The 14,283-nt window shown below is 41.5% G+C and overlaps 1 protein-coding gene across 3 annotated transcripts in view; it reads left to right on the plus strand.

Moving 5' to 3' along the window:
• Window positions 1-14,283, plus strand: part of STK32B (serine/threonine kinase 32B) — a 342,448-nt gene that overhangs the window by 213,157 nt on the left and 115,008 nt on the right. For all 3 annotated transcript variants that reach the window (XM_082462561.1, XM_082462563.1, XM_082462562.1), the window contains exon 4: window positions 12,292-12,465. In XM_082462561.1, the coding sequence (XP_082318687.1) occupies window positions 12,292-12,465 (174 nt within the window). The remainder of the gene's footprint in view (window positions 1-12,291; window positions 12,466-14,283) is intronic.

Genomic DNA, 14,283 nt, shown 5'->3' on the forward strand with positions numbered 1-14,283 from the left:
TTTAATAAATTATCTTGTGCATGTGAGCACAAGAAGAAATATGTAAATAGCCTCATTGCAGCATCACTTGTAACAAGGGAAAAGTAAAAACAATTGTGCTGAAATTTATCTCTCAGTAGGAAATAGATAAATAAACTTTATAAATATAAAATATATACATGGTAATATGATATGGGATACTATATTAAAATGATTCAAATAATGTGTTATAAATGGGTCAATCATCATAGTTTCCAAATACATGAAACAGAATTTGATAGTGCTGAAAGGAGACCTAGAAAAAACCACAATTATAGTTGGGGACTTCTTAGCAATTGATGGAACTTCTAGACAGAAAGTCAGCAAAGATATAAAAGAATGAACACCACCATAACCAAGAGAACCTAACTGACATTTACAGAACATTTCACCAAATAACAGCAGAAGATACTTTTTTTTTTCAAGTTTCCATGGAACAGTCACAAAGATTTACCTGGCTCCTGGTTCATAAAACAAACCTCAACAAATTTTTAAAAATGAAATCACGATAGAGTATGTGCGATGACCATATTGGAACCAAACTAGACCTCAATAACAGAAGGACAACAGGAAAACCTCCAGATACTTGTAAATTAAACACAAATTTCTAATAATCCTTGGGTTAAAAAAGAAGCCTCAAAAGAAATAAAAATACATACAAGTGAATGAAAATGAAAACACAGCATATCAAAATTTGTAGGATTCAGCTAAAGCTGTGATGAGAGGGAAATTTATAGCTCTCAATGCTTACCTTAGAAAAGGGGAAAGGTCTCAAATTAATCTAGTCTTGATCTCAAAAAACTAAAAAACAATGAGAAAAATAAACCTGAAGCAAGCAAAAAGAAGGAAACAATAGAGTAGAATCAATGAAATTGAAAAGAGGATAGCAATAGAAAAAAAATCAATTGGAACAACAAGCTGGTTCTTCAAAAAAAATTGATAAAACTCTAGCAAGAATGAAAACTGTAAACTGAGAGAAGATACAAATTAAGAAAATCAGGAATGAAACAGAAGCTATCACTACAGGCTCTGCAGCCATTAAAAGGATAATAAAGGAATACTGTGAACAACTTTATACTCATAAATTTGACAACTTAGAAGAAATGGACCAATTCCTCAAAATCCACAAACTACCAAAACATAACCAAGAAAAAATTAACTTAATTCTATCTTTTTTATATAAATTGAATTTATAATTTAAAAGCTCCTGAAAAATGGAGTTCCATGTCCAGATAGGTTCATGGGAGACTTATAACAAATATTTAAAGAATTAAATTTAAAGAATTTTATACAGTCTCTTACAGGAAACAGAAGAGAAGTGAACACTTCCCAATTCAATTTATGAACTTGTATTACCCTGATACCAAAGGCAGATAAAGACAGTGCATTGTCTTTTCATTTTGTTTGTGGTTTCCTTTGCTGTGCAAAAGCTTTTGAGTTTAATTAGGTCCCATTTGTTTATTTTTGTTTTTATTTCCATTACTCTGGGAGACAGATCAAAAATGATATTGCTGTGACTTATGTCAAAGAGTGTTCTGCCTTATGTTTTCCTTTAAAAGTTTTATAGTATCCAGTCTTACCTTTAGGTCTTTAATCTATTTTAAGTTTATTTTTGTGTATGGTGTTAACAAATGTCCTAGTTTCATTTTTTTACATGCAGCTGTCCAGATTTCCCAGAACCATTTATTGAAGAGACTGTTTTCTCCATTGTATAGTCTTGGCTTCTTTGTCATAGATTAATTGACCATAGGTGCGTGGGTTTATTTCTGGGCTTTCTATCCTGTTCCACTGATCTATATTTCTGGTTTTTTGTGCCAGTACCATACTGTTTTGATTACTGTAGCTTTGTAGTATAGTCTGAAGTCAGGGAGCCTGATTCCTCCAGCTCCGTTTTGCTTTCTCAAGATTGCTTTGGGGGACTTCACTGGTGGTGCAGTGGTTAAGAATCCATCTGCCAATGCAGGGGACATGGTTTCGAGCCCTAGTCCAGGAAGATCCCACATGCCACAGAGCAGCTAAGCCCATGTGCCACAACTACTGAGCCTGCACTTTAGAGCCTGTGAGCTACAACTACTGAGCTCATGTGCCACAACTACTGAAGCCCACACGCCTAGAGCCCGTGCTCCACAACAAGAGAAGCCACCACAATGAGAAGCCCGTGCACCGCAACAAAGAGTAGCCCCCGCTTACCGCAACTAGAGAAATCCCGCACGCAGCAATGAAGACCCAACACAGCCAAAAATAAATAAATTTATTTTTAAAAAAAAGATTGCTTTGACTATTTGAGGTCTTTTGTGTCTCCATACAAATTTTAAGATTTTTTGATCTAGTTCTGTGAGAAATGCCATTGGTAATTTGATAGGGATTGTACTGAATCTGTAGATTGCCTTGGGTAGAACAGTCATTTTAACAATATTGATTCTCACAATCCAAGAACATGGTATATCTTTCCAACTGTTTGTGTTGTCTTCGATTTCTTTCATCAGCGTCTTATAGTTTTTGGAGTACAGGTCTTTTGTCTCCTTAGTTAAATTTATTCCTAGTTATTTTGTTCTTCTTGATGCAATGGTAAATGGGATTGTTTCTTTAATTTCTCTTTCTGATCTTTCTTTGTTAGTGTATAGAAATGCAACAGATTTCTGTGTATTAATTTTGTATCCTGCAACTTTACCAAATTCATTGATGAGCTCCAGTAGTTCTCTGGTAGCATCTTTAGGATTCTCTATGTGTAGTATCGTGTCATCTGCAGACAGTGACAGTTTTACTTCTCCTTTTCAAATTCGTATTCCCTTTATTTCTTTTTTTTCTCTGATTGCTGTGGCTAGGACTTCCAAAACTATGTTGAATAATAGTGGTGACAGTGGGCAACCTTGTCTTGTTCCTGATCTTAGAGGAAATCCTTTCAGCTTTTCACCATTGAGTATGATGTTAGCCGTAGGTTTGTCATATATCTTTATTATGTTGAGATATGTTCCCTCTATGCCCACTGTCTGGAGAGTTTCTATCATAAATGGATATTGAATTTTGTCAAAAGGTTTTTCTGCCTCTATTGAGATGAACACATGGTTTTTATTCTTCAGTATGTTGATGTGGTGTATCACACTGATTGATTTGCAGACAACCCACAGAATGGGAGAAAATATTTGCAAACAATGAGACCAACAAGGGATTAGTCTCCAAAATTTACAACCAGCCCATGTGGCTCAATATCCAAAAACCAAACAACCCAATCAAAAAATTGGCAGAAAACCTAAATAGACATTTCTCCAAAGAAGATATACAGATGGCCAAGGGGCACATGAAAAGATGCTCAACATCGCTAATTATTAGAGAAATACAAATCAAAACTACAATGAGATATCACCTCATACCAGTCAGAATGGCCATCATTAAAAAGTCTACAAACAATAAATGCTGAAGAGGGTGTGGAGAAAAGGGAACCCTCCTACACTGTTGATGGGAATGTAAACTGGTACAGCCACTATGGAGAAAAATATGGAGGTTCCTGAAAAAACTAAAAATAGAGCTACCATATGATCCAGCAACCCCACTCCTGAGCATATATCGAGAGAAAAACATGGTTCAAAAGGATACATGCACTCCAATATTCATTGCAGCGCTGTTTACAATAGCCAAGAAATGGAAGCAACCTAAATGTCCATGAAGATGCGGTACATATATACAATGGAATATTACTCAGCCATTAAAAAGAATGAAATAATGCCATTTACAGCAACATGGATGGACCTGGAGATTATCATACTAAGTGAAGTAAGTCAGACAAAGGCAAATATCATATGATATCACTTATATGAGGAATCTAAAAAAAATATGATGATACAAGTGACCTTATTTACAAAAGAAAAACAGACTCACAGACTTAGAGAATGAATTTATGGTTACCAGGGGGAAGGGTGAAAGGGAGGGATAGATTGGCAGTTTGGGATTGACATGTACACACTGCTATATTTAAAACAGATAACCAACAAAGACCTACTGTATAAATAAATAAATAAATAAATAAATAAATAAATAAATAAATAAATAATTTTTTAAAAGACAGTGCAGTGAAAGAAAACTACAGACCAGTATCTCTCATGAATATTGGAATATGCATAGGAAACAATCCACAAGTGTGAATTACCATTATTTGCTTCCTATTTCTTACTCCATGCCTCCTCTTTGTAAAGAATGCAAATTATACATTTCTTTTGGAATTCAGCCAAAGGGGAGATGTTTGGCTCCATCTCATTCAATCAGACAGTGAGAGTGGGTTGTCTGTTCTGCATTGCCTTTGTTGCTGTGTCCTGTGAAGAAGGTTGAACCATGCTCACAATCAGTTTGTCCATGTGAACAAAACATTCGCCTCTCCTTTGTTCCACATTTTTCCTCTCCATCGCATCCATCAGTCTTACTTTGTTAGGCACTGCAAAACCTTTAGAAGTAAGCAGAAGTGAGCACAGATTTAATCTATAAATGAAACCATTAAGCCACAAGAACAGTGTCCTGCACTGACACAAAGAGATGACACTTTAGGGTCTGCAAATCCCACTGTGTAGCTGGCAGGTGGGGAGGGCCGTGGACTTGCATCTTGCCTGTGCATCATCCCACAATTTCTCCTGCCCTAAACTACCTTGGCCCGGGGAGCCGGATGGCATTTGAGAGTCTCCCCTTGATGGCACTTGGCTTACAGGCAGCAGATGGAAACTAACCAGTAATCTCCTGGGACAGAGACAGGGCCAGAATCAGCCTAGTGTGAGAACAGTGAGGGCTAGCATGTTCGAATGGCTTGGTGACTTTTGTGGCTGAAGTCAAATTAAAAATTTTAAAAACAGCTTATTACTGTGAATGTTACTAAAGGCATATGTATCAAGCACAGTTCAGGTTTGATAAGCTCCTTTTTATTTGTCTGATGTGAGCTAACAGAAGGCCCAGCATCCCATTATTGGATTTCTTAGTCTAGAGGGTATTTCTAGCTCCTCTCTTGCTGGATATTAAGTCTCTGAGAATCGCTGGAAGTGAGCATGGTGGGTGAGCCCCCCTCTCTATCTGCTCCCCCTCGAGATCAAATTGGACAGAAAATGGTCTTAGGAGATGCTTGGTTCCTCGTCCTTGTGGGTGGACAGATTAAGGACAGAGGAGATGAATGTTGGAGACACGTGGCTTGTCCTGCTGCCAGGGCTTCCAGAATGACCATCCCACGGAGTCATCTCTGGGCAGTTAACTCCTTTTGCCTCAGGAAAAGTAGAGAAAGGCATTTGTTTCCAGTGGGCAAGTGGCATTGCGCTGCTGGAAGACTAAGAAGGTTTAGGATTTCCTGCCGAAGGTCCCTTTCATTTCCATGCCTCCCCAGCTATTAATAACACACCGTTGGTTGAAGAGACCAGGTACTGGGCAAGGTGAGATGAAGTGAGAGGGAGCGCTGGAGATACTCTAACTGGACATTCGAGGCAGATCATTCTTTGTCATGGGGCCATCCTGTTCATTGTAGGATGTTTAGCAGCAGCCTTGGCCTCTAATCACTAGATGCCAGTAGCATCCCTTCCAGTGTGACAACCAAAAATGTCTCCGGATGTCATCAGATGTCCCCACTGGAACACTGGTTGGAAACCACTGCTCTGAACTGGGAAGGGGATGATGGATAAGAGTAGAGAGGTGGGATTAGGGAGCATTGTGACTGAGCAGATAGGGATGAGAGAGTGACAACAATGAGCGTCTTTGGGACTGTTAAGTCCATGGCCAAGGGCAAAAAATGGAAATGCAGCAATGGATCATCAGGGGGCACTTGTCCTGGCACAGGACATCAAATTCCAGACCCCTTATGATTATCCCAAACTCAGGTGACCTATTGGGGCAACTTCTCCCACTGAATCCCAGCTTCTGGCACAGGGCTGGATGCGTAGTAGAAGCCTACTGAGTGTTTGTTGGTGTGTGCATGAGCTCATATTTGTGAAGTAGTCCCTGAGGCCATTCACCAGCATTTATTTTATTAAGAAAGCTCATCTGTGAGCATGACGCCCAGACCACTTTGCTGTTGCCCCATGTAGCACTGCTTTTACGGAATTGGACTTTGATGCATTCAGTCTATCTTGAGGAACATCATACAAAAATCCCGTTAAACTTGCAACTCTGTTCAGAGCTATTTTATATAGCTCATTGATCACCACGTTACAGAATGCCGTCTTTATAAGAATCCAGTGGGAGAGATTTCCCTCTGGCTTCTGCACCAGCAATAAACATATGAAACATAAAAATAAACAATTGATCTGTTTTTTCACTTTGACCCTTGAATCATGAAGTTGGTCATGATTCTCACTTTGCTCTGGTTGCTGGGAAGGTTAGAAATGCATTGATGGGGCTTCCCGGGTGGCGCAGTGGTTGAGAATCTGCCTGCTAATGCAGGGGACACGGGTTCGAGCCCTGGTATGGGAGGATCCCACATGCCGCGGAGCAACTGGGCCCGTGAGCCACAACTACTGAGCCTGCGCGTCTGGAGCCTGTGCTCCGCAACAAGAGAGGCCGCGATGGTGAGAGGCCCGCGCACCGCGATGAAGAGTGGCCCCCGCTTGCCACAACTAGAGAAAGCCCTCACACAGAAACGAAGACCCAACACAACCAAAAATAAATAAATAAATTTAAAAAAAAAACAAAAAACAAAAACTGCTTTCTTCTAAAAAAAAAAAAAAAAAGAAAGAAATGCATTGATGGCCTACTTCAGGCAAGCAGGCAAGTTCTTTGGGCATGGATTGGGGTATTTTTGCCCGCATCCATTTTCTTGTATTCCTTTATTATTCTTTGACTTGGTCTGTGGCTTACTTATTTTTAATTGTATTATGTTATATGTATATTGCAAGTCACTTTTAATCCGTTTTGGAATAAGGTAGGAAATTAATACATTTTTTTAAAAACCCGAAGGATGTTGGATGCTTCATGTTGGCCTATGTCAATGTCCAGGCCAGGACTGATGCCATCCCAGCTCCTGACCTTCTTTGATCTTGCATATTGAGCCTAATTATCCAGATTTCTCCATGGTCAGCATTACTGCAATCAAGTGCAGGTTTTTCATTTGTGATCTCCATCATTTCCATGACAATATGCAACAGCGTCATGAGAACATAATTATAATTCCAGTCCAATAAGAAGCAAAAGAGGCAATGGCACAGAGCTGTGGAACGGCACAAAACTACAGAAAGATCAATGCAAGGTCATTCTCTGTTCTCCGATAATAACATTGAGTCTCCTGGAGAATGTAGGGTCCGTGGCCCAGGGTGACGATGGATCTGCAGCGAGAAAAAGCCATAATCTGAGTTATTGCCTAAATTATTGTTATCTTTGCATTTTGGATTTTCTCTTTAGAATTCATTCTGGTCTGCAAGTTTCTCCCCTGAAAATTCATGTTGCTCCTCCAAGAAGTTCTGATGGAATACTGAATGAGATGCCCTTTGACAGTTTAGCTGTGAATTGAGGGTGCAAGAACTCACTGGTCATTAACATAGCGTTTCAATAGTCCATCAACTATTAGAATACAAATTGAGCATCTGTAGGAGCGTATTACAGCTGATTCCTGTCATTTCTTTCTGAGCATCTAAACCCTTATCTCCAGTAGCAAATACGTGGAAAGATGCATCAGATGACTTTGAATTCCAAGTGACAGAAACACAGTGTTAAGTAGCTTAAATCAAAAAGTACAGTCATTGCCCGTGTAAATAGGAAGTTCAGCGACAGACCGCTCTTCCGCCCAGGCTGGAGCCCTCACCTCCAGCAGGGCCTCTCTCTGTTTTCAGCCCTTCGGCCTTGCTTGACTCTCTGCAGCTTCACTCTACAGATGGGTCTTGTCTTCATTTTGGGCAACAGGATCTAGACAGCCTCAGTTACAGCTTCTAGCCGAGCATACCTAGAGGAAGAGGCTTTTCTTTCCTCATCCACACACTGACCCCAGGAGCACTCTGAGGGGGCCTGATGAACCAACACCAGTGGCCAGAGGACGCGTGTAAACTTTCTAGTCATGTTCTCGTCTTTGGTGGAGAGGGAGGAGTAGGAATCATCAGACAGCTCCCACAGGTATGCCTTAAGTGAGGAGGGAAAATCCCAAGTGCATCATAAGTGGGGGAATGGAGGGCGTTTTGACACCAGACTTTCTACAAGCACATGATGTCTCGTGTACACTCTTCTTGAACGTAGACAAAACAAAATCACTTCATCGTGCAAAGCCAGTATTACCATGATACCAAAACAGGGTCAGGACAAAGGTAGGAAAATATAAGCCAGTGTCACTTGGAACGTTTGATGCAAAAATCCTGAATGAATAAACCTGAACCCAGTAAAAACAATATATATATATACACATATATATATAGCATATGTTATATATAATATACTTATATATATATTTATTATACATTATTATATTATATAATATATTATATAAGTTATAAATTTAAAATATATATTATAAATATATACTTATATATTTATTTATTATTATATATGTTATATATAATACACAGGTACACATACATATGTGTATATATATACATAGATATACATATATGTATGTGTGAAATATATATATATACACACATATATATAGTATATGTTATATATAATATACTTATATATATATTTATTATACATTATTATATTATATAATATATTATATAAGTTATAAATTTAAAATATATATTATAAATATATACTTATATATTTATTTATTATTATATATGTTATATATAATACACAGGTACACATACATATGTGTATATATATACATAGATATACATATATGTATGTGTGTTTATCAAGTAAGGTTTAGTCTAGAAATGCAAAGACAGTTTAATGTTAAAAAAAATAAAATAAAACCTTTGAACCCATTCGATAAAAATTCTTAGCAGTCTAGAAAGCAACTTTCTTAACTGGATAAATGATATCCATCAAATATCTACAGCAAACAATTTACTTAATGGAGAAACAGTTTACTAAATGCCAGAACAAGATAAAAATGCCCCGCATCACCTCTTATAATCAATGTTTTACTGGAGGTCCTGGATAGTAAAATAAAACAAGAAAAAGTAAACACCATAAGGATTGCAAGAGTATAAACATGGCAGTTTTTTGTAGAACACATAATCATCTTCATATAATAAGTGGAAAAAATATAAGAAAGGTATTAGAACTAATAACCAAGAGGTCAACCAAGCTGCTAGATTTAAGATAAACATAAGCAATTCCGGAGTGTATTTTCCCCTAGCAATGACCATTTAGTACACCTTACTTTAAAAGATTATCTTCACAATAGCAATAAAATTTATTTTAAAATATTAGAATACTCTGCTCAATGTTATGTGGCAGCCTGGATGGGAAGGGGGTCTGGGGGAGAATGGATACATGTATGTGTATGGCTGAGTCGCTTTGCTGTACACCTGAAACTATCACAACGTTGTTAATCAGCTATACTCCAATATAAAATAAAAAGTTAAAGTCATAAAAAAATGCATACATGCCAGGCCCTTAAGTAGAAAATTATAAAACTTTATTGACAAACATAAAAAGAAGACCAGAATAAATAGATATTTCATGTTCATGGAAAGGTTGGAAAGTTCCAGCATCGTAAAAATGCTAATTCTCTTTAATTTGTAAATTCAACATAATTCCAACAAAAGTCAGAGTTTTTCAAGAAACCAGATACGCTTATTCTAAAATTCCCGTGAAAGAGAAAAGGTTAATACAGATGGCTATGACCATGTTGAAAGACAGATTGAAGCGTGGCTTTTACAGTGCTGGCTAAGGAGGCCCTTGGTTACCTGCTCCATGCTCCAGTGTGTCAAGAGCATCTTTGTTTGATTCTCTCCATCCTCACATGGGCCCAGAGAGTCCACCCAGAAAAAGTGTCTGGAAAAGGCCAGTGCCTCCAGGCTGGGGAGCCTACCTTGGGCAAGGCTCCTGGGCAAGCTTTATTTTTTAACATCTTCACGAGCATCCAACTCCTGTAATGCATCAATTGGAGCAGTGATCATGCACCAGACAGCTTATACTTGTCCTGAACCAAATATAAAGTCCAGCTGGTGCCCTCCAGGTGGCCCTGGACAACCCTACAAGCCCCTGGACCACCTCTTTCCTGCCTGGGCAGGCAGCCACTGCTCCAGCCCTGAAGTCAGCCTGAAAGAGAATGGAAGAAGCTGTTCTGCATCATCACCCTTGGATTGTCAGTGGCTAAGATGCTGAAACTGGGGGGGATGGGAGGTGCTGTCCCCAAGACCCTACAGAGTCCTGGACTCCCAGCACCAGAAGGTTCGTGCTGTCCTTCTGTCTGGGTCACAGTCGCTGTGTGTCCCAGACCCAGGGTACCCTTCATCTGCAAAGACCTTTCCACCCACCTCACTTGCTGGAGAGCTGACTTCCTCCCTCCACATGCCCATTGCACCCCAGAGAGATTTCTAGAGCCCTGTCCCCCTGTATGACCACTGACTGTTGACTTAGCCCTTCTCTCCCAGGGGACTGTGTGCCCCTTCAGGGTGAGGACAATTGCTTTGTCCCAGTGTCCCCAGCACACCGCCCAATGCCTGTCACAGGACAGGTACTCTGTAAACATCTGGTAAATTTACAGTTTGGGGGCTTCCCTGGTGGCACAGTGGTTGAGAATCTGCCTGCCAATGCAGGGGACACGGGTTCGAGCCCTGCTCTGGGAAGATCCCACATGCCACGGAGCAACTGGGCCCGTGAGCCACAATTGCTGAGCCTGCGCGTCTGGAGTCTGTGCTCCGCAACAAGAGAGGCCGCGATGGTGAGAGGCCCGCGCACCGCGATGAAGAGTGGTCCCCACTTGCCGCAACTAGAGAAAGCCCTCGCACAGAAACGAAGACTCAACACAGTCATAAATAAGTAAATAAAAGAACGTGAATTTCTTTAAAAAAAAAAAAAATTACAGTTTGGGGTCACAATATATCACCGCCCTCCTCCTTGCTTTGATTCTGACCCGTATGAACAGCAGGTGAGATATACAAGGAGAACTGTGACTCTTGGGCAGCCATTTCTTCTCTCTCTGGATCCCAATCTCTGTAATACAGGGCTGGTGGGAGTAGATGGCATTTAAGGTTCCTTCCATCCCTGGAGTCCCTCATCCCGTAAGCACATGGTCTGCCACCTCCCCTGTGGCCGAATCAGGCTCCCTCCTCAGGGCAGCCCGCCCAGGTCAGGGAAACACAGCAAGTACATGTTACAGCAGCGTCTCGGCAGTGTGTGGTTGTAAGAGCTCGATGAGAGTGGCGGGTCTGAGTCTTGTTTTCGCCCTGACAGTGGCTCACTGAGGCCCTTCTTCCCTCTTCTGTCAAACGAGGGGAATGGCCTGGCTGGCCCAGGTCTAATAGTCGAGGATCTGAGACACAGAGCTAAGCATCCAGGACAACATCCTGTCATTCTGTGATGCCTGTATTACAGTTCATGGTTCTGTACGGAATGTGATGACATTTTATGACGTGATTCTAGTTTACAATTGTTGAACGCCATTCTCAGGGTTTTTATGTTGGTGCTTCAGCCCTTAAAAGGCCTAAGTGCAATTTCTGTTGCTTTGGGGGGAAAATGCACTCAAAACCTTAGCGGCTCAAAATACAACCATTTCATTATCTCATGTTCTGTAAGTTGACTGGGCTCATCGGGGCGGCTCTTCTGCCCCATGTGATGGCAGCTGGGACTGCAGCAGAATATCCAGATTCCCAAGGTGGCTCACTCTCACGGCTACTGGTTGGCGCTGGCTGTCACTGAGTGCTCAGCTGGGGCTCTTGAACAGGGCGCCTTGGTTTTCCTTCTTGTGGCCTCTCCACAGGGCTTGGGCTCTGGCCAGGTTCTGAGAAGCAATGTGAGTAGAAACTGCCAGTTCCCTTAAAGCCTGGGTGTGTCTTACCAGAGCATCACTACCTTCAATGGATGCAGAAACAAGATCCTTGTGGGGAGCGGCATGTGTGGGGAGCGGCATGTGTGGGGAGGACAGGGGAATGAGTGGAGAAGGGGCTGCAGCTTTGGAGACCAGCTACTTAAGTCCTGACAACATCTAATTAAAGCGTGTACTAAAAACAAAGTAACATGTTGGAGTCCAGTATTGGTTGAAGTGCCATTTGTGAGCCAGAGGACTGGTGCTGTGTCATAGAACACTGTAACTTGGGCAGCATTAGTGCCTCTCTCTGAGCCTCAGTTGTGCTCTTCTGTAAAATGGGGGCATCGGTCTTGAGGGCATTGGAGTCATCTCCATCCCTAACTTTCTCTGCCCCTCGGTGCTCCTAGGTACTCCTTCCAGGACGAGGAGGACATGTTCATGGTGGTGGACCTACTGCTGGGAGGGGACCTACGTTATCACCTGCAACAGAATGTACATTTCACAGAGGGGGCCGTGAAGCTCTACATCTGCGAGCTGGCCCTGGCCCTGGAGTATCTGCAGAGGTATCACATCATCCACAGGTAACCAGGCTGCTGGAGGGATGCTGGGGGGTAGGGTGTGATGGGGGGGGGGAGTCTGCAGCCATCGAGAGTATTTTCTCACTGACATTCTTTAGAAGTGGCAGTACATGGAGATCATAAAAAGCAGAACAGCTTTATTATTGCTTTTACCTTCTCTACCTACTCCCTTGTCACATGCATCGAGGTGGAACACTCCCCCTGCCTGTGTAACCTCCTCTCTTGGTACCCCACTGCTTAAAGATGTGGCTGGTGGTTGGCCTTTGCTTCTCCATTCTGTTGTGTCTTTGGGAGGCTGGAATGTTCTGTCCCTCTAGCGTCAGGTTAGAAAAGTCACAGTGGCACGAGATGGGAATGTGAGGGACTCTACTCTATTCCTTTCCTTACTTTGAAATCAATGCTGTGCATCATGGAGGATTTCTTCCTCTTGGGAGGCTTCAGTGCTGGCTCTGGGCTTTGGATATGCTCTGAGTTTCTGCTGCTTCCTCAGGGCCTTTGCTTCTCCCCGCCTGTGCACAGCAGCACCACATCCAACCTGGTGAGCAAGGCAAGTTTGACTGCAGAGGCAGGAGGCCAGCGAGAGGCTTCAGAAAGCAATGGTTTCATTAATAAAGTCTTCTCTCTGACCACAGAGGAGGGGGCCAGCGTGAGTAGCTCCAAATCTGTTCACCCATCGTCTTGCACTGTGCCTAGTGGATCTTCTTCTAACTTTTACAGTTTTGGAGGACTTGGGAAAGACAAGAACTTGAGCTTCAGGGTAAAGACAGTAGATGAAACACACACACGTGCACACACACACTTACAGTTTCTCCTTTCTAAAATCTCCATAAAATGACAGTAAGGAGGGTTTGAAAAATGGTAAATTCACAAGGATGGGGAAAACTAAAGAGGAGACTATAGCAAAACATGGTGGGGAGGGGGATTAGAAAGAATATGTAGAGTAGTAAATGGCTTAGGATGCCAGAAACTGAATTTTGAGTTGTCCCTGGGAAGAACCATGAACTGATAGGCACTAAAGAATCCCCCACAAGGCTCAGGAATGGACAGTCATCAGTATCGATGGAAGGAGGAAAAGGGGTAAAAGAGAGGCTAAAATGAGGCTCATTGTTTGAAAGCCTTGTAAGATGTATTGAGAACCCCCAATCTTCTTACCCATCCTGAATAACTGAATGGCTGTCCCTTCCTCTTCCAAGCGGAAGACTGAAGGTTTGTTCCCTCAAGAGAGTAAAATAGAGAGTGTCTGGACTGAAAGACATCAAGCCTCTTGAGTTGGGATATGGTACTGAAAATAGCATGACTAAGTAGACGCATCCATACCAGATGCTCATATAACACACCCTCCCCACTTCCAGCTGGGCTCAGGCCTTCCTCCTCCAGGCTGGACACCTGGATGATTTCAGTGGGGGTTTGGCTGAGCCAAGAGGAAAGAGATTTAGACATCAGAAGTTCCCCAAGACCCTTGGAGTGTAGTTCAGGGTCAGCAAGCCCTGCTCATTTGTTATAAGCTCCCAACTAAGTTAGTGACAACTAAAGATTATCAGACATCCAGAGAAATCTTCTAACATGAATAGTGAGAGCCACGCAGTCAAATGGAAAAAGAAAAAAAGCTTGGAATAAACAGAGACTCTGCCAGGAGAAGACACTATCAGAAAAACTATGATCAGTATTTTCAGCGGGATGAAAAGATTTTTGCAATTGTGAAATAAGAAGTACTGTGTGTATTTAAAATTCAAAGGACAGACATCAGATAAGAGCTCTTATAAATTAAAAATATGAATGTAGAAATGAAAAATTCAAAAGATAAATGTTTGGAAGATAAAG

Source organism: Balaenoptera physalus (assembly GCF_965194825.1).
Source record: "Balaenoptera physalus genome assembly, chromosome: 5".
Lineage (NCBI taxonomy): Eukaryota > Metazoa > Chordata > Mammalia > Artiodactyla > Balaenopteridae > Balaenoptera > Balaenoptera physalus.